This window comes from Phoenix dactylifera, chromosome 9 (genome assembly GCF_051530095.1).
Source record: "Phoenix dactylifera cultivar Ajwa chromosome 9, Ajwa_hap1_PhDact_Kaust_v1.1, whole genome shotgun sequence".
In the NCBI taxonomy this organism is placed as follows: Eukaryota; Viridiplantae; Streptophyta; class Magnoliopsida; order Arecales; family Arecaceae; genus Phoenix; species Phoenix dactylifera.
Window position 1 is genome coordinate 14,449,330 of NC_143198.1, and position 26,614 is coordinate 14,475,943.

Consider the following 26,614-nt stretch of genomic DNA (forward strand, 5'->3'; position numbering starts at 1 on the left):
GCGGATTATTTTGTATGAAATTTTGTGGCCATCTTGTTGAATTACTTGCCGGTTTCCTACGCTAGATACGCACGAATGCCATCTCGGCCTTTATTATGACTGTTACCTTGAGCAAAACGTTATCCTTTGAATCGATTGAGCCATTACTTCTTTTTCTTTTCATCACGATTATTCTGTTACCCAACAAAGGCTATCTGTGGTATCTGTTGACCACTCAACCGAAGAAGTTGAGACCAGCTTCATAAGTTGGTAAAACGAGTATCATTGTCACACTTGGCCAGTATACGTGGTTTGAGCATGGTCATGATGAAGTTTTCATATTCATGACTTAAGCTTTGAAAAGCTAAAAAAAATTACTTATAACTTTGTATTAAGGGTATCATATCAAAATAAGCCAGATGAGTGGCTTGAGCATGCTTACGACGAAGTTATTATGCTCAGCATGTCTGGAAAAGCCGAAAAAGTTATATTTTTGACGGAGACGGGTCATCTTACGGCAACAAGATCATCACATGCTGCCCTACATTTCTAGACATCCATCTAAAGAATCATTTCAAGAAGAAACAATTATTGTCAACTGAATCATCACATGTTGCCCTGAATTTCTATCCTGAATTCTCTACAAACACCTCCAACGCATTGTAGTTCAAACCATGGTATATTTATTTCTCGTATTGCCCAACAAGATAATTGCAGCAGTTACAACATTTAATCCTTTATTCCCAAGAATGCCAGTCAAAGGCTGCCGGTTTACATTTTCTATTTATAGCGGTAGACAACAATTTTATAGGGGATCAAATGTAAGCTGACGATGGCATTGTCAAAAGATTGGGGATTGGATAATGATGGCTAACAGTGCATAAGTAATTGATATTACTCTGAACATAACTTAACATTGCTTCACATTATGACCTATGAATTTTTCAAATAAGATTTTAAAATTAAACTGGGAAAGTCTTATATAAAAATAGAATCTTGAAAAAAATTTCATCAATGGATCAGATAATAAATAAAATTGATGGCAAGTCATCATCATTTCTTGGATTCCCTTGTACAGAATAAACTACAGCACCATTCGTAAAACCTAATGTAAAGTCCGTCCCACCAGAAAGATAATATCAGAGATAAGCTGGAATTTTTGGCCTCCAATCTCTACCTGAGGAACAGGTCAAACAGAAGCACCACCTGCATTCAGATTGAACCAAAGCAAATGTCAGAGCATAAGATGACAACTTTTATCATACAACAAGATCCTGGGAGTAACCTTCCTGGTTGGAGAAATCAAAGCTGACAGCCACCCATTTATCATCACTGAAGGGCAGCAGGGTGGCACCAACAGGCAAGACCAGGTCAGATTTACGTGGATATACCCGAATCCGGTTACACAATAACGAGCAAGTTGCTCCATTGTGAAATTCAGTATCTGCAGTTGCACCACCATGATTAGAACCATCAGAAAGACTGGAATCTGATGAAATTCCATCTTCAGAAAAGGCACATTGCCAAGTTATATGCTCTTTCTTTGATGCAATCTCAGCGTCTGGATTATAAAGATGGGCCATGGGATCTCCCTTCATTGTGATTTCAGGATCCTTTAGATTATGAACAGTAGCAGACTGATCATTGTGAGAATCAACATTGCTGTCCATGAGTCCATTGGGTGAATGGTTTTTCTGATTATCAGGTAGAGACTGCATTGAATCAGTTGTGATGCAGTCATGCCTATCTGCAAAAATATTGGAGAATTTATAGCCTCTTAACAAGGGAATTTTCATGTTGCATATACTGGCATGTTTGAGGTTATCTTCACAACCATAATAACATCAATCATCAGGAATAAACTGGTTTCCCATCAATATCTGATGAAATATATCCAAGAAAAACAACTTTCACGGCTTGCACATGGCACAAACATATGTAACAAGTGAGTGACAGTCACAAGAACATCAATAAGAAAGTCATGGTTTGTAAAAGGTCTATGATTCAATATAGATGAATGATATTGTACGTGAATATGCAAAGTCAGCCAAAAAACAATGAACAAAATGAGCAAGTCTACGTTCAGCACTACTTGTACAGGATGCATATTCACATTTATTCTGTGGTAGCTCTACAAGGAGGCAGTACTAGTTTTGAACCCTGAGGCATGTGACTGATATGCCATTGGTTTTGGAGTAAGGTTGTGCTTATTTTTGTGAACCCTGAGGCAGTACTAGTTTACTCCAAAATCAGCACTACTTGTACAGGATGCATATTCACATTTATTCTGTGGTAGCTCTACAAGGAGGCAGTACTAGTTTTGAACCCTGAGGCATGTGACTGATATGCCATGGGTTTTGGAGTAAGGTTGTGCTTATTTTTGTGGCACACATGCATACATGTGTGTGTCTCAATAGAGTAATCAGCTATATCTGGAAGTATATATTGACAGGGCTTCATCTGAGTCGTGTATAGGAGTTTTCAGTCAACCAGGCACAAAATCATCTGCAGAAAATTTGGATCATGTATTTACATGAAAGAGACTCTCTATATGCTTGTGTAAAAGGAGCATCAGTCTGACTAATACACCGAGATCAGAAAAATAAAATATGTATATGAAAAACTTTTCAACTCTTTAGCTTCAATCACAAGAAAATTGAGATATTCACCTGAAGCAACTTCATCCTCTTTGTCAACCTTGACCCATGAAACTGGAACTGAGACATCTCTTCGCTTGTGCAAGTTCATGATAACTGCTGACTCTGAGCTTGAAATCGCAGATGCAGGTTCCTTTTGAAGTTGGCAGCTTGAGGAAAGACCAGAAGGAAATCTGCATATTCTACCTAAAAAGGCATTAAAACAAGTTAACATTCTTCCATTCCAACCCATCCAGAAGAGGAATAACATACTAACAGGTACGCCAAACAACTTTAACCTCTTTGCATTAAAATATAAAATCACTTTTTAAAACCAATCAGAACTTAATACGATGACTTACGTTCATTGAGCTGACACCAAGCAACCTTTGCAGCATTCATTTCTGCCTGTTTTTTAGTCTTTGCAACATATCCCTGAAAACTTTCACCTTCAACCTCAACAGTGGAGGAGAAAATGGGCATATGACAAGCACCATCCCTGACAGTCGTGTATGTTGGCAAGGAAAAGCCTTCTTTCTGTGCTAATTCCTGTAAAAGGTTTTTGTAGAAACCTGTTTCACCCTGCAAGCAAGGAACATATTGATGATTATGCTTAGTAAACCTCTAATCAGAAATATAAATTGGAGGACAAGATTCCAAACTTGCCAGCTGATTTTCTTCCATAGAAAAAGACATCAAAGCAACTTTTGCAGCATCATGTTCTGCTTCCTTCAGTGTGCTGAAATATTGTGAACTCTCAAAATTTTTTCCATCAACTGTAACTATAGCCTTAGAGCGAGGAGCATGAGGTAAACCCTCGCAAACACCGGTATATCTTGGTACATCAACAATTTTCTTCTGCACAAAATTCTGCAGCTGACTCTTGTATGAGATTTGTTTTTCTACAAGTAAAAGCTTTAACTTAAGTCCATTGAAGGAATAAAATTATCTCAGCATATTTTGACTGACAAAATGGGTAAAGTAATCCGACACAACATGGGCATTATTCATCTGCTTATAGACAGGATGACACTTGCAAATATGTCTTCCACTAGACATCTTAATTCATTCTAAAAGGTCCTATATGTGTTTATTCCAAAAGCATTCAAAGTTTCACTTGCTTTACTAAAGTATAGCTATCATTGAGAATTTCCAACATAATGATAACAAAAGCCATTGTCCAACAGAATAAGCAAGATCATGCAGTACAGTAAAATGAAATCCATGTTATTTACTAATGCAAAGATATAGAAGCATAGCATAAAATTATTCATCCACCCAGCATTTGAGGACAGGTACAACTTGAAGACTGAAAAAAATAATTTTCAAAAATATGTTCAACCAGAACACATCAACAATGTACCCAGATATATGGAAAGAAACAGACAGAGAGAGAAGGAAGGCACCTCCTCTATCCTTGAAAAACTTGCAGCACTTCTATGAACAGGATGTTCAACTCTTCTTGATTCTTGAGACAGTAATTATTTGCCCGATTGCTATCCAAAAGCACAAATCTTTCGAAAACTATGTATCTAATGATACTCTGGTTTCTTTCTTATCAATAAATATGCATATTGGATAACTATTGAACTCCATTTCACTATTTTGTCCAAGGTACGCCGTACCGGTCCGGATCGGCGTACCGGTGGCCGGTCCGGACCGGTACGTACCGGTCCGGACCGGTACGTACCGGTCTGAACCGGTACCGTACCGGCCGGTACCGCGAGCCAGACATTTTTTTTTTAAAAATGTTGTCTCTGTTGGATCTTAAATTAAGTGAAAATTGATGTTTTTTTTTTGCTTTTTTCATGATTTTTGATGTTTTTATATTTAAATTTAGGGTTGAAATTTGAAACATATATGATGCATGATTGCATGTTATGTTTTCCTCCCGTTCCAAATGATAAAATCATACACAAAAAATATCTTCAAATTAAGATACAATCATTTACATACATTTAAAGTACTCTAGGATATCTAAAATAGGGACGAGTGCCGATGGCTCTCGTAGATATCTGGATCATAAGTATAATCAGGAGGAGGCAAATCAACCCAATCAGAAGGAACGCGCGCCAGGTTATAAGAACTGTCGGATCTCTCGCTCACGCTCTGGCTCTGAGAGGTGTCCTCTGATTGTGTAGGGGCCCATCCAAATATGGCGGAAGCAAAATCCAATGCACCATATCCATATTCGTCAGGCTGAGGCTGTGGATAATAGAATCCATATCCGTATGTTGTCGGATCTGCAGTCGTATCCTTTCTTCCTGAACGACCTCGAGGAGCCCGTCTTCTATATCCAATAATATCCTCACGAAATCTATCAGGTGGTCGACCGTGGTCCGTATCCTGTGTAGCACCCATAAATTGGGACTCACCGGTGAAATAAAGACCACCCTCCGGCTGTGTCTCATGAGTATCATACTGTCCTCCGCTCCCTCCATGGCTAGAAGATCCATCACCACCAGGACCTTCATCGCTGCTAGTCCAAGTCTCTTCCTCGACACTCTCCATTGGGATTCTTTGTTTTCCTTTCCTAGCCCTCTCTGTCTGGCTCCCCTGTGCCTGCGGCTGATCAGCTCTGGGAGTGCGTGGAATATTACGCTCAGCCCATTGCTCTGGATCGACCCCAGCTTCGGTGGCTATGAAGGTAGCTGGTCGTGGAGGCGATCCTGGCTCGTTAAGCTCGGGCTCCTGCTGCTGGCCTACAAGCCAGCCGAGTAGTGGATCATCGTCATCAGCGGTGAAGGACCCGTAAATCGGATCTGTATACTTGAGCTCCACTTCCTCCTGGATGCACTTTAGCCTCAACCGCAAATTGTAATGCACATAAACAAGGTCGTTGAGGCGCTTTTGCGTCAAATGGTTTCTTTGTTTGCTGTGGATAAGGGCAAAGATGGACCAATTGCGCTCACATCCACTAGAGGAGACTGTTTGGGAGAGGATCCGGATAGCTATCCGCTTTAGATTTCTCGCGGATCCGCCAAAATGCACCCACCATTCAGCTGCAAAAATATTTATGAAAATTACATATATGATAGTTCCATAATAGTAACTAAGTAACACCAGGTGAATGTTTTCCTGATGTGTCACGTACCTGGATTCATATTGTGTTTGCTAACGACAGCCGCTCGTTGGCCAAAACTGTAGCTGCCCTCTCTAAATAATTTGCTCTGTGAAAAATAAGCATAAGAAAACTATGTTAATAATTGAAGATGCCGATATACTTACGCATGCTGGTAATTACTAAATCATAATTACCTCTTCAAGACATAGGGCCGCTTTTTCTGGATCTGCCTCCATCTTGTAAATCACATTACGCAAAGCATCCAGAAGTGTTTCATCCATACCAATTCCATCTACGCTGTACTGAAACCGGGGGTTTAGGTAGTATGCTGCACATATACGAGACTATCTTAGGCTAATTATATAATTATATCCATCACTATAATTGTCACTATAATTATATCTTAGTTTACCTGCTAGATGTAATTCTGTACCCATTTGCGCTCCCCACCGTTGCTCAATGATGTTGATGTATGACCGGCCATGTGCTGGATCTGCCTCCATAATCTGATCCTTTGCCTTGACCATCATGTGATACAAAAACCCCATTTGGGGATAGATCTCGCTATCTACAGCCCGCAGCACTTCATATAATGGTTTGATAGCTTTGACTATTGCAGTAGCCCGCTGCCAGAATGGTTGTCTCGTCACCAAGTCTTTTATCTTGCTCCCTTCAGTGCCGGCATAAGAATATCTACTATCATACCACTCGGAACTGGCAAACATCTGACGTAGGGCTCCTCTCTTCTCGAGTATGCTATCAAGTGCGATGAAGTTGGTAGCAAACCGTGTGACTCCTGGTCTCAGAATCTCTCCTCCTGCATACTTTCTCATCAATGAAAAGACCCAGTTATGGTTATAAATATACCTGGTAATGCGTTGGACTGTCTCCACCGTTTGTTGCACCCTACGGATCTTTCCAATGTCCATCAACATAAGATCGATACAATGTGCAGCACATGGGGTCCAGAAAATATGTGGCCGCCGCTCCATCAAGACCTGCCCGGCAGCCTTATATTGCGGCCCATTATCAGTGACGACCTGCACGACATTCTCCTCTCCTACCATATCAATCACATCCTCCATAAGTTTCAGCATGTACGAGGTGTTGTGCACATAAGCCGAAGCATCAATCGACTTATGGAAGAAGGTCTTAGCATCACAGTATGTCAGAAAGTTGATGATGCTCCGCCTGGTCGGACCGGTCCAACCATCGCACATGATGGTTAGTCCATATATGGGCCACTTGCTCTTGTAGGAGTCAATTCAATTCTCCAGCTCCTCCTTATTATTGTCAAGAAGCTCACCGTATATGTCCTTCGGGCCTGGAGGAGCTACACCGGGACCGGCAGCTTGTATGGCGGCAATGGCAGACCTGTAGTATGTATTGTCTGCCACATTCGCTGGAATGTGGCTGAAGTGAAACCAGGATCCAATAGCTCGCCACATAGTTTTTTTCTTATCCTTCATCCACATTGTGTCTACCCTCTGCTGCCTTGAATCTCTACTGGGGAGAGCATGCGGATCTACATCATGAATTGTCGCTCCTTGTGGAATTCCTCTAGATGATTTCTTTCGGCTACCAAAACTATCCAGCATAGATGCAATCCGGCCACGTTCTTTGCCGACGCCCTCTGATGCAGGACGGAAGTACGGATTGAAATACAGAGAGAAAGAGGAGAAGAAGAGGGGAAGAAGAAGGGAAGGAGGAGAAGAGGAGGAGGAAGAAGACCAATTTTCATTCATTAATTCATTAAAAAATAACAAATGCATGCCCTATATATATATAGGGCCACCAAATAACAAATAAGTCCCAATAAAAAACAATTCGAAAGAGGTCCTCACAAGACAATATGCAAACTAATCCTATCAAAATAAATAATAATAAAAGAAAACATCAATCAATCCAGCCACAATGAGAGTGGCTGGACCGTCTTCCTGCGACGACCATAATCCCGCAAAATAATCAGTCCAGTATTCGTGTCCGCACCAACTCCCCCCGGGTAAGAAGAAGTCGACCCCGACGAATGACTCTGGTAGTACTCCAAAAGATCTGGGTCAATGCGCTGTAACTCCGCACGGGTAATCCATGTAGTATCAGACTCCGGGCGTCCTCGCCAACGAACCAGAAAACGCTGAACACCCCCATCACTGGTAGAAACAGTCTGCTCATCTAAAATGGCATCAATATGTTCTTTTTGTGCTGGTGGTAAAGCTAGATTGGTCGGGGATGGGATGGAATCAAGAAGAGGAGTATCATCAAGCTCAAGTGATGGCGGAGCGAAAGGATCAGTAGGAATAGAAAGGGGGCCCTTGTAAGCAACCAAATCCGCAATATTAAAAGTGGAGCTAATACCAAAATCAGAGGGAAGATCAAGAACGTAAGCATTAGTACCCACGCGTTGCAATACCCGAAAGGGCCCAGCACTACGAGCCTGCAGTTTCTTGACGGTTCCAGATGAAAACCGCTCAGGCCGAATACGTATCATCACATAATCCCCAGTTTGAAATGATTTATCTCGCTTATGAGAATCAGCTTGTAGCTTATATTGAGCATTACTCATATGAATGCGCTTGCTAATTTCCTGATGCAGATTATGAATGTGCTGTGCAAATGCATGTGCAGACTCAGAAATGCGAATATGGGGGGACATAGGTAGGAGATCTACAGGTTTGCGAGCTTTATAACCATGGACCACTTCGAATGGACTCATCCCGATAGATCTATTGACTGACGAATTATATGCAAATTGGGCGACAGGCAGAATAGAATCCCAATTACGATTGTGATCCCCGACTAGACTACGCAGAAGGTTACCTAGACTTCGGTTGACGACTTCGGTTTGGCCATCGGTTTGAGGATGATAAGCCGTAGAAAATTTAAGTTTGGTGCCAACCAGATGCCACAAGGTTTTCCAAAAATAGCTCATGAAACGGACATCCCTATCGGAGACAATGGTTTTTGGTAAACCGTATAACTTAACAATCTCATCAAAAAATATCTTGGCTACTCGAGAGGCATCAGAAGTTTTGGAACAAGGAAGGAAGTGGGCCATTTTAGAAAAACGATCCACAACCACAAAAATGGAGTCATGTTTCCGAAATGTGCGAGGAAGGCCGAGTACGAAGTCGATACTAAGGTCAAGCCAAGGGCGATCTGGGACAGGTAACGGAGTGTATAGGCCAGTATTTTGTTTTTTGTGCTTAGCTAGTTGACACGTGCGACACTGTCCCACAATTTTAGCAACATCCCGTTTCAAACTTGGCCAAAAAAATTGACGTTCAACTTCTTCTATGGTCTTATCACGGCCAAAATGTCCAGAGAGACCACCGGCATGTACTTCCCATATCAAGAAATCGCGCACGGAAGTGCGCGGAATGCAGAGCTTGGAAGCTTTAAACAAGTACCCGTCTTGTAGATAAACACCATCAATCAAAGGACCTTATCCATCAGCAAGGGCATTATAGAGTTGGCCAAAATCTGGGCAAGACAAGTAATCAAGCTTAAGTCTATCAAAACCGGTGATGGAAACAGACATGGCGGACAACAGAGTTACTCGACGACTTAACGCATCAGCAGCTTTGTTCGCAGCACCGGACATATGCTTGACGACAAAAGTGTAATCCTGGAGGAACTGAACCCACTTGGCATGTCGATGATTAAGTTTTTTCTGGGAATTAAGAAAACGAAGTGCCTCATGGTCAGAATAGAGAACAAATTCATTAGGAAGGAGATAATGTCGCCAATACCGTAGGGCCTGGACTATGGCATAAAATTCCTTGTCATAGGTGGAATATCTTTGTCTAGCCTCATTCAGCTTTTCACTAAAATAGGCTATAGGATGACGTTCTTGACTAAGCACACCACCTATTCCTAAGCCAGATGCATCACATTCCACCTCAAAAACTTTGTTAAAATCAGGGAGTCGCATAACTGGCGCTTCCGTCATTTTTCTCTTAATGTCATTAAATGCTTTAGCGGCTGCGCGTGTCCACTGAAAATCACCTCGCTTAAGACAATCAGTGATAGGTGACATAAGTGTACTGAAGCCCTTAATGAAACGACGGTAAAATGTGGCCAGGCCGTGAAAACTACGGATGTCAGTAATATTCTTAGGTTCAGGCCATTCAACAATTGCGGTGATTTTCGCAGGATCAGCAGATAAACCTTCAGAGGAGACTATATACCCTAAGAAGTTTACATGAGTAGTGAAAAATGAACACTTCTTAAGGTTAGCATAGAGGCTCTCGTTGCGTAAAGTCGTACAAACTTGCCTTAAATGGCCTAAATGTTGCTCCTTAGTTTGACTATAAATAAGGATATCGTCAAAGTACACGACTAAAAATTTGCCCATAAAAGGTCGGAGTACTTGAGTCATCACTCGCATAAATGTACTTGGAGCGTTTGAGAGGCCGAAAGGCATTACCAGCCACTCATAGAGGCCATCTTTTGTCTTGAAGGCTGTCTTCCATTCATCTCCTGGACGAATCCGGATTTGATGGTAGCCACTTTTTAAGTCAATCTTGGAGAAAATCGAGGCACCTGCCATCATATCCAGCATATCGTCGAGCCGGGGAATAGGAAAACGGTATTTGACCGTGATTCTATTAATAGCCCGACTGTCTACACACATTCGCCAAGTCCCATCTTTTTTTGGAGTAAGAAGGGCAGGTACGGCACAAGGACTTAGACTCTCTCGAATAAATCCCTTTTGTAGAAGCTCGTTAATTTGCTTTAGGAGCTCTGCATGATCAGAAGGGTTCATCCGATAATGGGGCAGGTTAGGAAGGGTAGCTCCCGGGACTAGGTCAATGGCGTGCTGAATATCACGCAAAGGGGGTAAATGATCTGGAAGGTCTTCCGGAAAAACTTCTTTGAACTCCTCGAGAATAGCGAGGGATTCAGCCGATAATGTGCTTTTAAGATGTGGCTGAAGTTCTTTAACTAGCAGGGCAAACACCGGAGAGTCCTTAAAGACGTTCCTCTCAAATTCCGTGGGGTTAAGGATATGCAGTTCCTTCCCCTTTGATTTACTCTTGTCTGTACTCTTATTTAGCGTTTTGGGCCGTAAAGGATTAAGCTTAATCTTTTTACCCTGGAATACAAAGGAGCAAGAGTTAGTTCGACCGTAGATGGTGACATCGAGATCGAACAACCAAGGCCTACCTAATATCAGATGACCTACGTCCATTGGGAGTACGTCACACCAGACAGTGTCTTTATAAGAGAGGATTTGAATAGGTACAAGACACCGTTCCTTAATGTGAATGGACGACGTGTCGATCCAGGAGACCTTATAAGGGTGAGGTTGGGACACAGGAGTCAGACCCAAACGGGCGACAATGCTGGAAGATATCGCATTAATGCAGCTCCCGCTATCAATGATAACTTTACAGTCTTTTTCGCCGCATTTAATGTAAGTGTGGAAAATTGAGGTTCGTCTCCAGTCATCAGTCTCTTTAGGCTGGGTAATTGCACACCTTACTACATTCACAGTGGATCGGTCAGGTTCGTGGGCAATTATCTGGGGAGTAGGTCGGATACAACCTAAAGTGTGTGAATCGTCCTCGGGGTCATCTTCGACATCTTGAATATCATCTAAATTAGGCTCATAAATTTGTTCCTCCAAGTTATCTATGTCATCCTTCTGTTCATGTGTGTCAATAACTAGGGTCGGATTTGCACATTGGGAGGCAACATGACCAAACCCTTGGCATTTAAAGCACTGAATTCGTGAGCTTGGTTTTGGAGGTTCACCTAAAATTCCTTTGCCTTTAATATCTCGATTTTGGATAGGAGGAGAAGAAAAGGGCTTAGGTGGGACAGAACTGACTGGGGTTTTGGGTCCAGATGGTTGGGCACTAGTGGGAACACGCCTGGTGTCAGGGCGCCTAGCAAATACAGATTTGGAGAATTGTTCGTAGTTTTGCACAAATGTATATGCTTGGTCTACGGTGGCCACTTCACGAAGGACAAGTTCTTTCCTAAGCTCATCATTTAGGCCTCGTCGAAACCGGCTTAAGATCATACGTTCATCTTCAGCTATATTACTTCGCATCATAAATTCATCAAATTGGGCGATGTAATCAGTAGCTGTGCGGCTACCTTGTCGTAAATTGTTCCATCGATCTAGGAGGTCAGATTGATAACTTAATGGAAGATATTTTTCTTTCAATTTTTCTTTCATCTCTACCCAATCGGTAATAGCAGGTTGATGTCTCCTGGCTAACAGTTGTTCGGTGTTTTGCCAAAACAACTTAGCCCGACCAAGGAGTTTCATTCTAGCGAATCGGACCTTTTTCTCTTCCGACAGATTGTACCACTCAAAGAAGTGATCCATTTCGTGTAGCCAATCGGAGAAGACCTTCGGATCAAGACGACCATCGAAAGTGGGGGCTTCAATCCTAATGCCTCGCATTACATCTTCATCAGGGTCACGAGGCTCTCTAGATTCTACGGTATGTCGGTGACCTCTATCAACAGGAGGAATGGGGCCAGGTCCTCTAGGGCGAGGGTAGGCATAATGGTGACCTGGAACAGACCTATGATCAAAGTTGCCCCGCCGAACCGAACCTTGTTGTTCTAGGATTTGTTCTAGGGTATCGTCCTCATCAAGATCCGGTAAATGGGGAGTACTAACCTTTTGGGATTCAATAACCCTTTGTAGTGAAGCCTCAATTGAATCGAGTCGAGCATTAACCTGGGTGGACATTGTGGTTAGGTCATGAATTTGGGCGTTGCTTGCTTGGACTTGGGCATTTGTATTTTGGACTTGACCATTAGTGTCGTGGATAGCTTTTAATAGGGCTTCAATTTTGGAATCCATGTCTAGGGGAAACTCAAGATGAGATGCGACACGACCACTACGTAGATGCATAAAATGAATGACCAAATGTATGAGCCGACCAACTATAAAGGTTCCTAAGTAGACCTAATGCATGAAATGAATTCACAATTGCAAAGTAAATGCTCAATATAAACTAAAACTACTCCCTAGCAAATAGTTATTGCAAACTGAAAATTAATAAAATACGCAGGCTAACAAGTAGCTGCAAACAAGTAGTACCAAGTTATCGAACTATGCAAGGTGTCACGGAGCCACATATGTCTCCTTGATTTGAATTAGCTCCCCAGTTAATATTAAGGAAATGTGACTACTAGGGTTTCTGGTTGTCTTGTGGATGTATGTGGTTGCATGTGTTAGAATATATGGAACTTAATCACCAAGCACAAAATTTGACAATTGATGCCAACTTAAATTAACAGATTTAACCGGCGGGGAGGGGAAACAGAGTTTTACCAGAGCTGATTGAGGCCTGTACTTGCCGAAGATGTTCCAGTTGAGATGGTGCTGGGAAGAAGGTCACGGCGGTGCAAGGTCCGGTGGTGGTGGTCGGAGCAACTGTTGGCAGGGAGGAGCTGATGCAGGACAATTAGAGCTGTCTGCGGTGATGACTGTCAGAGCCGACAGTGGTGGTGCAGCAGTCGACGGCGGCGACGGCAACGCGGCGGCGCGGCGGTGGGAACAACCCGGCGGCACGGCGGCGCGGCAGCAACTTAGCAGCGGCGAGCGGCAGTAAGAGGTGCAGGGGGAGCGCGCAGCGCAGGGGTGCAGCAGCAGGCGTGGCAGCGGCGGTGAGGAGCGAGCGGGGAGCGCTGACAGCAGTGGAAGGCCGAAGTTGACGGTGGTGGGAGGGCGGAAAACGGTGGTGGTGGTGGATTCGGCCGGGCCGATGAATGCCGGCGGAGTGACACAACTATGGTAGAGGAAAGAAACGGGAGATGTGGTGACGCGGAAGAATTGACGGCGGCAGCGGTGGCGGTGGGCGGAGGTGTCGACGGCGGAGAGGAAGCGGTGTGGGGTTGACGGGGGACGGTGGTCAGAAGAGAAGAAGAAAATGAAACCAGGGAATCGGGAAATAAAAAAAGGAAAGAGGAAACCTCCCACACGTGCGCGACTTACGCGTCACGTGCGTCAACCAGTTTTTTTTTTTTTTTTTTTTTTTTTTTTTTTTTTTTTTTTTAACTCAAGTCGGGTTGTCGGGTTATCGGGTTAACAGACTCAACCCGCTAGGACAGTCCGACCCGCAATGTTTTTTTTTTTTTTTTTTTTTTTTGAAATGACTCGGGTTAATGGATAATGGGTTAACGGGCTAACGGGTACAGACCTTACCCGTACTGTAGATCGTCTTCCACCTTCGACCGACCGTCCGCTTCCGCCGGATCTCGCCTGATTTTGCGGCGGTGGGTGCGGGAAGACGTTGCGCCGGTGGAGCGGGTGCTGGTGCGGCAGTGATCGGGGCGGCGACGTCCTTCACTTGGATCCGGCCACGGTCGGTGGCAGCAAATTGCTTTCGAGACTTCCGGGAAGCACGGCGGCGACCGAAGGCGAATCGGCGGCGATCGAAAGTAAATCGGCGGCGCGGCGAAACGGTGGCGGCGGATGATGCTTTCACAGTGATGGGAGGCCGGCTTATTTGCCTCCCGGGCTGCCTTGGGGGTTTCCGGCGACCGAGCCTTCCTTCTCTGCGTGAGATCCGACAGGGGAGGACGGCCAAGAAAGGGAGAGAGCGTCGGAGGCAGCGGCGGAGGGAAATGAAGGCGGCGACGGCGTCTTGCGAAGGAGCTCTGTGGATCGACGCCGGGTAGCAGCCGACCGACGGGAGGGTTCCACCTCTTTTTTCTTCACAGCGGGTGAGGTGATGAATAGGGAAGAAAATACGGAAGAAATGGAGTGCCCCTTCTTCTTCGGGATGCGTGCCGTGCGACGACCTTCCGTGCGTTCCGGCGTTTGCGGTGCAAATGATCTAGCAAAATACAGGTGAGGAAAAGGCCGAAAAGGAATCGGCGGGGGTCCGTCCATAAACCGGATCCTTCGACTTCAGCAACAGAGGCAAAGTCAGCCCTGCTCTGATACCAAAGCTGATGCAGGACGGAAGTACGGATTGAAATACAGAGAGAAAGAGGAGAAGAAGAGGGGAAGAAGAAGGGAAGGAGGAGAAGAGGAGGAAGAAGAAGACCAATTTTCATTCATTAATTCATTAAAAAATAACAAATGCATGCCCTATATATATATAGGGCCACCAAATAACAAATAAGTCCCAATAAAAAACAATTCGAAAGAGGTCCTCACAAGACAATATGCAAACTAATCCTATCAAAATAAATAATAATAAAAGAAAACATCAATCAATCCAGCCACAATGAGAGTGGCTGGACCGTCTTCCTGCGCCGACCATAATCCCGCAAAATAATCAGTCCAGTATTCGTGTCCGCACCACCCTCCCTGACTGAAGTTGTCCTCAAGAACTCTGGATCTTGTCTAGTGCTCCTAGAACCGCCGTCCGACTCGTATGCAGAGGGCCCAAATCGAGCCCTATACCTGGCCACCTCCTCCTGCTGCCACTGATCATCCAGGCTTGCATGCATTGCCGCCTGAATATCTGCCTCCTCCTCATCTAGATTCTTGACCTCCTCTGGCTCCCTAGAGTGATAAGAAGGTGGCTCTGCCGCTTGGCGATCGACCTCCGCCCTCTTCTTGGAAGCCATCTCCTTCGCTTCTTTAGCCTCAGCGAGATTCTGCCTCATCAGCACACGAATCTTGCTAGGACAATTTGAGCACGTAGCAACCTCACCGGAATTTCCGGCTAAGTGTTGCTTCAACCTGGTTACCCCTCCTCCCTTGAAAACCTTGTCGCAAAATTTGCATTGAAACTGGTGTCTTTGCCCCTCACTTCCAAGTCTTCGCCCATAAGACCAGCCAATATCACGCTTTGCAGGGTTCGTTTTTCTTGATGGCTCCATTTCTATCATAAAAGGACAACTTATCAAAAAATTAAGCTAATAAAGTAAATTTTTTCATTATCTTATTATTTAAGTAATTTATAAATTATTTTTTTAAATAAATTATTAACAAAATTAATGAAATAACATAGGACAAAAAAACGCACCTTAAATAGTCTCCGCTGGATTTTTTGGGCAGGACCTCCTCCTCAATTTGTGGGCTATCTCTCAAATCTTTCCGTCTCTGATTATTCTTCAGAGGCTCATTCCTGAATTTTTTATTAACAATGCCTCTCGTTCGGTTTTTATAACCGAACGAGCGAGGGTGCTGTCATCAGAAAAGAAGTGGCACTTCTTGTTTTTTTTTATGGGAAGGAGTGGCCGGAGGCCACTTCCTTTCCCATCAAAAAAAAAAAAAAAAGATGTGGCCTCGGCCACAGCTTTTTTTTTAAAAAATTTCAAAGAAGTGGCCCGTGGGCCATTTCTTCCTTAAAACCACGCGCGGGCGCGTGGTTTTAAAAACCACGCGCCACGCGGTGGTTTAAAAACCACAGCGCGTGGCGCTGTGGTTCCCAAAAAAAAAAAACCCTGTTTTTTTTTATTTGAAAGAAGTGGCCCGTGGGCCACTTCTTCCTTAAAACCACGCGCGGGCGCGTGGTTTTAAAAACCACGCGCCACGCGGTGGTTTAAAAACCACAGCGCGTGGCGCTGTGGTTCCCCCAAAAAAAAAACCCTATTTTTTTTTTTATTTGAAAGAAGTGGCCCGTGGGCCACTTCTTCCTTAAAACCACGCGCCACGCGGTGGTTTAAAAACCACAGCGCGTGGCGCTGTGGTTCCCACAAAAAAAAAACGGCTTTTTTTTTAGAAGTGGCCCATGCGTGGCGCGTGGTTTTTGAAACCACGCGCCACGCGGTGGTTTTAAAAACCACAGCGCGAGGCGCTGTGGTTCCCCCCCCCAAAAAAAAAACACCGTACCGGTGCGAACCGGCCGGTTCGCACCGGTACGAGGCCGGTACCAAGCGGTACCGGCCGGTTCACAGAAGAAAATCGGAAAATACCGGTTTTCATCTGTTTCCGGTACCGGTCAAGGACCGGACCGGTACGGCATTCCTTGATTTTGTCCATCAAGAAAAGAATCCAACTCCACATATTTCATTACTGAATTGATGAAAATCCAAAGATCTGCTCAAATGTCCGAGAATTTGCATCAACGATCTCCTCATCAAATGGCAATGTGAATGATGCAGAAATTGTTCTCTGAAAGGATGAACCATGAGGCTGGCTTAAGACAATTAAAACAGTTTTATCCTATTTACAATTTTGCTTGCAACTTTTTCCTTCTCCATTCTCCCATTCACCCTTATCTCAATGTTTAAGACAAAAGAAATGGTTCACTTTCGTGGTTAGAACATGACCAACCAAAGAGGTAACTCTTAATTAGAACCAATTATTCAATAAATTTTAGAACCATTTAATCGACAAGTAAAATAAAGGGGGGAGAGAGAGAGAGAGAGAGAGAGAGAGAGAGAACATGACCAGTCAAAGAGGTAAATCCTTAATAGAACGATTAATCGACAAACAAATCTTAATTAGAACCATTGAACCAACGAGTGAGAGAGAAGAAGAAGAAGAAGAAGAAGAAGAAGAAGAAGAGAGGATAAAAATGACTCGACATAATCTAGACATAAAACATGGAGATGGAAAAAGAAAATCGGCATTGTTCAAGTAGAATGCATTCACGGTAATTTATGGATTGCATTCACTACCACAAACCTAAATCATCTTCAAAGCAATCAGATGGCAATTGATGGTTTAAAGTTATTCAAGGCCCATTTGTCACCACTGTTATTTTTGTACTTAGTGAAATACCTCATGGAGATTGATCTTGAAGATAGCAGTTGTGCAAAACTTCTGCTGTTTCTTGCTGTTTCTTTCACTCTTTTTCCAAGGCAGTAAAATTTCACTCCCAAAAGCTCCAAAGATTTTACAGACTAGTTTTCAAAAAAGAGTTTCATCATACATGATGTTCAGTCTATTTAATCTTTCTTGGGTTTTTTAAAAACAAAAAAAGAAACAAAAGCAATACCAAATGGGCCCTTAGTTATTCATATTTTCTGCCTACTAACTTGTTCTTTAATTCAGTTTGATCATAATACTTTTGCTTACTACCAATTCATAGCTAATCCTATATAGTTTGAATGTCCTTTAGAAGTTCATGAACACAATTAAATTTGATCTCATGGATTTATACAGAAACGAGAATCTTTAATTTTAAATGTCAAAGCTCATGATGAGTGCAAGTATGCATGTATGTTGGTGTTGCTTTTGATCATAAAGAAATAACAAAAGATGTCAGATACATGTCTTGAGGGCTTTCCTTATCACATCCTCAGGTAAAGATACATTGACACATCCATAATTATTGTTTTCACTTAAAAGGCCTATCACAAAAGTAGCATCTGTAGAGCATGGAAATAGATAGGAGATACAAATACAACATGATCTTGATATGCTGAAATGGCAAATCTTACAAAGTAGGATAAAACAAATAAATAAATATTTTCTACATGTATTTAAAAAAGAAGGGGCCTTCTACTCTTAAATGGCAAATCTTGAATCATAATTTACATTACATGGCAAATCTTCATATGCTGAAATGGCAGATCTTTACAATTTATATTAAAGATCAGCATCAACAAGTCCATTCTTCAATCAGAATTTATGTTACATGGAAAAGTGAATGTGCCAAGTGTGGAACATGGGTATCTGAGCCCTCAACTCTTCAAGAATTCTCACTGCAAACTCATGTCCATGTATCATACCTTTACCCTAGAGTTCAAATCCCAATACCACCCATCATTCCAGTCTAGTCCCATATCGATACGGTACCAATATGCTTCTTGGGACAATCTAGCATCCAATACCGTATGTGCTTTTATATTTTTTTTATTTTTTCAATTTTTTGTCTTAAATAAATTTTAACATATTTTAAATATTATAATGTCCTTAAATATGGTTTTTGAGTCAATGATGGGAGTGTATGTCGTACTCGGCTACCCTCCCCCCTTCCCCTCTGTTCTCTCCCTTCTCTCCCGTTTTCTCTCTTTCTCTCAGCTTGAGACCCTTTTCACAAATGAAGACACATGAGAGCAAGCACAGGGGCTACATTCTTCTTTTTTCTTTTTAAACAAAGGGACCTAATTGGGTCCCAATTGTTCCAGCTGAAACAGCCTTGCATTACACCATCCTGACCGATTCCAAGCAAGATAGTGTGACTCATGCATGAATCAATGTTCCACATCCATCCAGCATACCATCATCTTTATGGAAAAATGAGAATCCAACGGGATGTGTCAATATTGTCAGTCCCTTAATCCTTGTCCTTACCCACTTCTAAAAGAGGTGCAATCAATTTGAAGCAAACCAAAAGGTCCACGTAACATGGGTCATAACAAAAATCACAAACCAAAATTTAAAATTCATACTCCAATAATATCAACATCACAAACTTCAAATGTTCAAATTTATCCATCCATCATTAAATGATCGACATTTGCAAAAAGAAAAAGGGATAACAAAAGAAATGAAAGCCCTTCCCTCATCTCCAGAGGAGTCAAGTACCCTAGTTCTATCAAAGAAATATTAGGAGATCTTTTCTCATTCGAAAAAAAATACCTAGAATAAGAATCTGAAACATATTCTATAAGTATTTGGCAAATATCGATAGCAAACCAAATCCAATACAGATAAGAATGCAATTTGAAGTATCCGTGCTTCCTAGATGGTATGTTTTTTACTCCTTTTTCGAACATACAACTAATTCTCAAAATTACACATCCTTCTAATTTAAATTCCAAAAACCACCCTAAGAATTTTTTTTTTTTAATTACAATGATTTCGAGTCTAGCAGTATTACCATCCAGCTATAGCTCTCTTAAATTCATCTTGATAAGACTTTGGAAATACCCAGCCATTTTGGCAAGAAAGAATACTCCAACTTTAAAATAAGGTAATTACCTCTTAAGCTTTTTTTAATTTGGACAAAACTTCATAACAATGATTGGTCCTAATCATATTCTCAAGAAAAGCAACATTTGTAATTGACCTATTGGTTTGCTTGAAGATACTGGAATTTTAGATAAATGTTTGATGAGACAGAATATCATCCAAGCAGTAAGAACGAAAATGTTGGAAGTTTCTCTAGGAAACTCGGTTACCTAAATCTAAACAGTGAATAGTACTTTTAAACTTGAGTTGTTAAAACCCAAGGAATCAACTAAATATCCCTGGCAAAGGGAGGAAATAGACTGCCAAATGTCGATATCAGTAATCTGAATGCAAACTCAATAAAATGTGCTTGCCAACTGCCTAGTAGAAAGTTGCATCGACAAACTGTTTCCTGAGAGAACATGCAGCACAACATTCATTTGCATCAGCACACCAATTCTCATTACATAAAATTTTCACACTCTCGTTCTTCTAAAAAAATTATGAACACTAGGGAAGGCTTCATGCTAAAACGAAAAGGCCACAGGATTCTGTTTCAGAACTCCATACTTAGAGGAAAGGGCATAGAGATGATAAAGATATAAGCATGTGAGAGGGGTTTTACAAGCCCTAGAACTGATATTTTTCAAGTTGTTATTAATTAGTTCACCCAATAGCTTGGTGTTTTTTTATCAAATAAAAAGTTCCATCTTGGTGGTTTTATTTGCTCATAAAGCCTGTGAATTTGCTTCAAATTAAAGTATTGCACTAATTACATGCAACATACAAACACCTGACCAAAGAATTTGGAATTTGGATAGAATTATTCAGTCAACATCACTGATGCAGCCCCTCAGGATAGGGCCACAAATAAAGTGGATATGTGCAGAAATAAATTTTAGATCTGAATGGATTTGAAATTTTTTTTCTTTTATTACATTCAAAGAAATGAGAAATAGGGTAAAAGTAGGAGAAAAGAGAACAAGAAGGGTTTGAATAGAGGGGAAGTACGGAGAGAAAAGAGACAATATCAAAGGGGAAAATCACCAAAAAGGGTTACTTCAATCAATAAACTTCATAAATCATTCATAATTCTTCACTACCCATATATCCATATTTTTATATATTCAAACAACCCTAAAATAATATTTCCTAGTCATGAAAGAACTCCCAAATTACCTGTTATGGGTTTTGGACTCTAATTTATATTTTAGACTCAAAAAAGGACTCATATTCAACCAAAAACTCCATTATATTAAATGCACTCACTTTGCTAACAAAAAATAACTGAAGACTATCAAAGAAAATATTTAGTTCCTAATTTCTTATGATCCCGCATAAAAGACCATGAATATCTTTCCCGATCACATTCCTAATGAGTTTAAAACATTTCTAAGCCAACCTAGAGACTTACAGGACCTTTAACCTTCCAATAGATTGATTGCAAGGAACTTGTCCATGGAACTTCATAATCAAGTTATGAAATCCCGTGGTGGATTGGACAAACACGTAGCATCAAAAAGATTTTGTGGACAAGATTCGCACAATGAAAGTGCTTGATGTGGTTTGCATCTAAATCAGGTTTAGTTTTGTTGTTTTTAATTTTTGTTATGATTTTAGTTATTTTGCTTGTTTTTGTTGAGGCCTAGAGATCTTTTATATCAATCTTCAGGGAGTAGAGTAATTTTTTTCTTTTTTTCTACAATTTTATATGCACTTTAGAAGGCGTTTGGTATGGGGTGATCGTCCCAGAATCAAGGATGATGTAGGTGGAGGTGATGAAATCACCGCGTTTGATTGCACCACGGTGATCCTACGTGGCGGTGATCCTAAATCACCTCCATTCCTCAAATCACCGCCCAACCTAGTGACAGGATACCCATCCTTGAGATCGGAAATCCAAAATTACCCCAGGACAGTGATCCTGTGTTGAAAGTTAAAGACAAAAATACCCCTTAATTTAGCAGAAAAATTGATATATCAATATACCATCAATATATTATGTCAATGTTATATATATATAATATTATGTTGATATTATATATTATATTAATGATATATCTTATATTATAATATATTACTAATCATATTATTATCATATTATTATTGAAGGATAATTTTAAATTATAGTAGAAATATATTATTATATTTTATATTTATATAATGAAAATATTTAATATATTACTCCTATTTACCTTATTTTTCTAATCAAAATAATTATTACTATTAAAAAATCTATTATAAGTATAAATAAAAATATTAATTCTATATGAAAATTAACATATTTTTATAAGATTAATAATTTATAGGAGTAATAAATATATTTTTATAAAATATATTAATAATTAATATATTGATAAATATATTAATATTTTATTATAATATATTTTATATGATTAATAAATATATGATAAGGGCTACTAAAAGTAGAATATGTGACAAAATTATGGAGGTATTATAGGAATTAGCATATTGACTGACATTTTTGATTCATTAGAATTAAAAACACATAAAAAATCCATCTAAAATATATCAGGGGTATTTGTGGTATTATGTGGTCGATGATCTTGGATCGTCGTACCATATCAAACAAGTTACTCATGGATATCCGAAAATTTTTAATCACTGGACCATGGCCTACCAAACACATTAATCTTAAATCACTGGGGATCAAATCACCCTAACATTCGGATCACCAGAGATCTTAGATCACCGTGGTGATCCTGTTGGGGTTACCAAATACCCCCTTAGGGTTATTTTTCTAGGAGGGCTTTTGAATCCTAATGTGAATCATATCTTGACCAATAATCTCAATGCCTCCAACAGTTTGATGGATGTCAGCTTGTAGCATTAGATTGAAAAATTTGTCAAGGAATGGATCAATGGTGTCTAATCTTAATGTTGCTCAACAAAAGAACATTAAGCATATTTTCGACGGTCAAAATTTTTAGATGTTCAAATGATGGCTCTTTTCAGATCCATTTGAGGTTGATGAACTTTCTAAGTCAATGAATTTTCAATCAAAAGAATTGTAGATGGTTGATCTTCAACTTTTTGGTATTCATCTTTATCTCGAGCTTCATATCTAGACATGGAGGGTCTTCATCCAACTTTCATGTATCCACAATCTGTATGCATCTCAGGGGGCTCAAAAAATCCAAAGAAAGAAAAGCCTCTTTCGAAATCATTGATTAAGGTAAGGATGGCATTAGACATCATGGAGATACAACAATTGTACTCTTCCTATTGTTGATGCCAAAGTATGCCATACCGCACCATACCGTACCGTGCAGTACGGGGCACACCATACCGTACTGGACAATATGGGGCGCACCATATCATACCGGTTCGGCACCAGTATATGGTACGAGAGGCGTACTGATATTCCGTACATTGAACCAGCTCTCGCACTAAGCGTACTGACACAATAACAAAATGGTACCAGTACAAGGCCCGATATCGAGATGGCATATCTTGGTTGACGCCACTCCTTCCATCATCAAAGTCACTATCATCTTGTCGGTGCCTTATTTAAGAATCAATTTGTCACAACTTAACATGGCTTTGAGGCTCTGATATCATTATGATGCAACCCTTCAACACAAGGCCACAGATAAAGCTGATGTGCCCAAAAGTAAATCTAGGATCTGAATAGATCTCAATTTTTTATCTTATATTTCATCTAGAAACAAGGAGAAAGAAAGTAAAAGTAGGAGAAAAGAAAAAAAAGGAAGAGTTTGAGTGAGGACAAGAAGTATAGTAAAAAAAGAGAACAACATTATAGGGTAAAATCTCCAAAAAGGAGTTACTTCATTCATGATAATATATAAATCATACATCATACATAATTCATCACTCTTCATAGATCCACATTTCTAGACACTTAAACAACCCTAAAACAATGTTTCCTAACTCTCAACTTATCCAGTATGGATCGAGGACTCTAAATTACATTAACTTATTAGGACTTCTAATTAACGAAAAACTCCACTATAACAAATCTATTCACATTCCTAACAAAAGATAAGTAAAACTTTCTAAAAAAGTAAATTCGCAATCCCATATTATTGCACATAAAGGATAATCAAAATCTTTCCAAAACACAATCGTTAAAAATCTTCTAACTAAATGCAGATTCGGGTAGCCTAAAAGCTGACACAAAATTACAAGAATATAAGACTCAAATATTACCTATTCCCTGAAGACTTAAAAAAGACATCCAAGATTCAATAAAAATGGCAAATCAATTGAGACTAAAACCCAAAATTAGAACAACTAAATTTAATTTGGAAGAACTACATCAATCATTGTTCAAAACTTTTCCCATCAGACATACAGGCCTTGTCGACTAGGAGAACAACAACTAAAAGATGAGAAGTCTTCATTGGAAGTATCAAGCCAATTTAACAATCAGCTGTCAATCTGATGTTGCCGCTCTATATTCGCTCAGGATTCTAGGCCAAGATAAATTTAGGGAAGAGATGGAGCTACCATGAAACGTATAGGGTTAACTTGAAGGTAGATAGATCTATCTTACTGCTCATTGCTAGTTTCAGACAACTAAGAAGAGACACTTCAAAATTTTTCTACACATCGAAAAAGATAGGGGGGGAGGTGATTTTTTGATGTAGGGATCTGTACTCATCTCTAAGGCACAAATTAGCCAAAGAGTGAAATGAATTGCAGTCCCATATTGAAAAATTAAGGAACATGAACAATAGTTATCTAAAGAAATTTATTTTTTTTCCCCTTAAAGATACTAGATAATTTGTTCATCGAGAAGGTGATTCTAATCAACATATCAAATACAGTGCAAGTAAGTTGGACTCCTGACTAGTACGAACAACAATTAGTTCTTTGTTTTATCTCCCTGCACTCCATTTTTCTACGAATATAATCAATATATTAGCTATCAAATGATAAATTTTTGTCCGGGAAAACATCTCCAATCAAGAATAACAATAGAATCCACAAAATTTTGATATAAAGAAACTTTATTTCTAACAGAAGATCAAGCACTGAATACCCAATCTTCAAAAAGGCATTTTCGACCAAAGGTTACAATTTTTTCGCCCCAAAAAGACCATAAAGAATGTGAAACTAAAGAAGAACCCAGAGTAAAGTATCGATTCTTTCCCACAAATATAGAGTGACCAAAAGATGACCAGGCGAACACTAAACTAAGTCCAAAAGAAAAGAATAAAACAGCAACAACACAACTGCACGTTTCCCATTCCAGTTACTGAATCCCAGTACCAACTTCCAAATTCCAATTAAAATACCATCTTTTTATAAAAAAAATTCAAATTAGGGGTGATTCTAGGAGCAGTTTTTCCCCAGAACCAGTCTCATTACGCGATTGACACTCCTAAGAAACAACCGCTCCAGAAAGATCATAAGGAACGAGATAGTAAAGAATAAACCACAGGAAAATGAAGGAAAAGAAAGTTTTTTTTTTCCCATCAGATATGATCTTAAGAAAACCAAGCGAGTCCTGAAATGATTCGAATAACAGGCAGAACCATTTTTATAGAGAAAAAAAGGATCGTTACTTGAGGAGAAGGTTTTTATGTTACTCACCGGAGGGGAGGGGGTGAGGCGGGGGCGGGGAGGGGGCGGCGGCGGAGAAATGCTCGACGGCGACCCGGGCGGCCTTGTTCTGGGCCTCCTTGGAGGACTTGGAGAGGTCGGGGGCATGGAAGGTGACGCCGTCGACGGTGACGGAGGCCTGGAAGCGGGGGTCGTGGTCCGGGCCGTCGCGGTTGCTCGTGTACTCCGGGAGAGCCCACAGCCGCTGCTGGCACAGCTCCTGGAGCCGGCTCTTGTACATTGGTCCCCGCTTCCCCTGTGCGAGAGACGGCCACCGGAGGGAAGGGGGAAGAGGAGTGAAATAGGAGCGACGAGCCCAGTAAGAGTGACCGGGCTAGGCCATTCACACCGTAATAACCATGTTTTTTTATAGGATTCCTTTTTACCTCTTTTTTATAGGTTTTCTATTTTTCTAATACCATTTTTTCTAGGATTTTCAGTGATCCCCGCTGTCAAAAAAATTTCTTGGAGGAAAAATGGCTATGCGAAATTATGAATGATGTTCCTTTTTTTATACAAACAGTAAAATCGTGATTTTGGTTTATTATGAGCATAGAATTAATGTGTTATTGAGATCCTTGTCATTTTTTTCCCAGACTAGGAAACTTGAAAGATAACTAATGACGATGAAGTTATCGTGTTTCCTTATCATTTTCAGTAGTTTTTTTCTAAGAAACTCAATAATGTCATCGTTGTGTTTATTGATACATTTTCTATGTGAGGGTATTTTAGTGCTTCTAATAATGCATGCCTTTACAATGATATTCCCTTAATAGGCTAAATTACCAAATTAACCTTGTAGGAATCATCATGCGGAAGATAGGTATATTTTGGTTTATTTCTAATAAAAATGCATCATTTTTTGTTCAATGCATAACATTAAATTTTTACACCTCTGCATTATCTTTTTAAAGTATCTAATTGGAATCATAATCTAGGTTCGCAAGATAGCACAGTATGTATAATCAGCACAGTGCAAGACAAGTGAGGATGCTAATCATGCATGCACCTTAAGAGTCCTAAAGTTTTGGCGAGACAATGGTGGCTGACCTATTAGCTTAGTTAGGAGATAGGTGAGCATCTTAAGAATATTAGTTCATTCGATCATATATTCATACTTCTGTAACTATGTAATTATATTAGTCGAAAGTAATAAAATAGCATAGCCTTTTAAATTTTATATTTATCTTACGTGTCTCACGCAATGTTACATACTTCACATTGATGGCTCAGCCATGAATATTCTTCAACACTCAACCTACTTTTTAGCAGATCAGGTCAATGATTTTCAACATAGACTGGCCAAGATTTGATATTCACCATCTATTGGCCAATTTAGGAGAACTGATTCAAGTCCCTGGAAGCAGAGATGACCAATGTCTGCTAAGAAGCATGATCTCCAGAGAAAGAACGAAAGTAGCCTATAAACTAGCGTCCAAAACTCTCATAGAAAAGTGGAAGAGGCTAAAAGAGTTGTGAAAAGCCAGTAAAATGGAAGCCATCATAGTAGGGGAATATTATCCATATCGACCTCTTAGCCAAAACTTTTGTGGAATTTCTTCTTCTAGGTAATAT

At 40.5% G+C, this 26,614-nt stretch overlaps 2 protein-coding genes across 4 annotated transcripts; both read right to left on the minus strand.

Moving 5' to 3' along the window:
• Positions 1-919: 919 nt before the first annotated feature.
• Positions 920-25,371, minus strand: LOC103697756 (double-stranded RNA-binding protein 1-like). 3 transcript variants are annotated; one of them, XM_039117846.3, is made up of 7 exons: positions 25,031-25,371; positions 3,282-3,517; positions 2,978-3,197; positions 2,649-2,822; positions 1,265-1,726; positions 1,142-1,185; positions 920-1,077 (listed from the first exon to the last, which is right to left on the minus strand). In XM_039117846.3, exons 1-6 carry the CDS (start codon positions 25,278-25,280, stop codon positions 1,169-1,171), a joined length of 1,359 nt encoding a protein of 452 aa, XP_038973774.2. In that variant the 5' UTR covers positions 25,281-25,371; the 3' UTR covers positions 920-1,077; positions 1,142-1,168. The 3 variants fall into 3 exon arrangements, 2 of the variants coding, with proteins under 2 accessions (XP_038973774.2, XP_038973773.2); XR_016396431.1 differs by having other exon boundaries at positions 1,142-1,726; XM_039117845.3 differs by having other exon boundaries at positions 920-1,726.
• LOC149752850 (uncharacterized) lies at positions 4,384-7,311 on the minus strand. The gene is made up of 4 exons (XM_089925326.1): positions 6,092-7,311; positions 5,874-6,007; positions 5,710-5,785; positions 4,384-5,617 (listed from the first exon to the last, which is right to left on the minus strand). Exons 1-4 carry the CDS (start codon positions 6,897-6,899, stop codon positions 4,593-4,595), a joined length of 2,043 nt encoding a protein of 680 aa, XP_089781452.1. The 5' UTR covers positions 6,900-7,311; the 3' UTR covers positions 4,384-4,592.
• Positions 25,372-26,614: the final 1,243 nt, after the last annotated feature.

Bases quoted from the DNA above. Each gene is read 5' to 3' on its own strand.
- LOC149752850 (XM_089925326.1), bottom strand. From the start codon at position 6,899: ATGTGCGATGGTTGGACCGGTCCGACCAGGCGGAGCATCATCAACTTT. The intron at 5,786-5,873 runs GTAATTATGATT...TATTTTTCACAG, and splicing joins CGGCCCTATGTCTTGAAGAG to AGCAAATTATTTAGAGAGGG. The intron at 5,618-5,709 runs GTACGTGACACA...ATATTTTTGCAG, and splicing joins CAAACACAATATGAATCCAG to CTGAATGGTGGGTGCATTTT.
- LOC103697756 (XM_039117845.3), bottom strand. From the start codon at position 25,280: ATGTACAAGAGCCGGCTCCAGGAGCTGTGCCAGCAGCGGCTGTGGGCT. The intron at 3,198-3,281 runs GCAAGTTTGGAA...CCTTGCTTGCAG, and splicing joins CTATGGAAGAAAATCAGCTG to GGTGAAACAGGTTTCTACAA. The intron at 2,823-2,977 runs GTAAGTCATCGT...ATGCCTTTTTAG, and splicing joins TTGGTGTCAGCTCAATGAAC to GTAGAATATGCAGATTTCCT.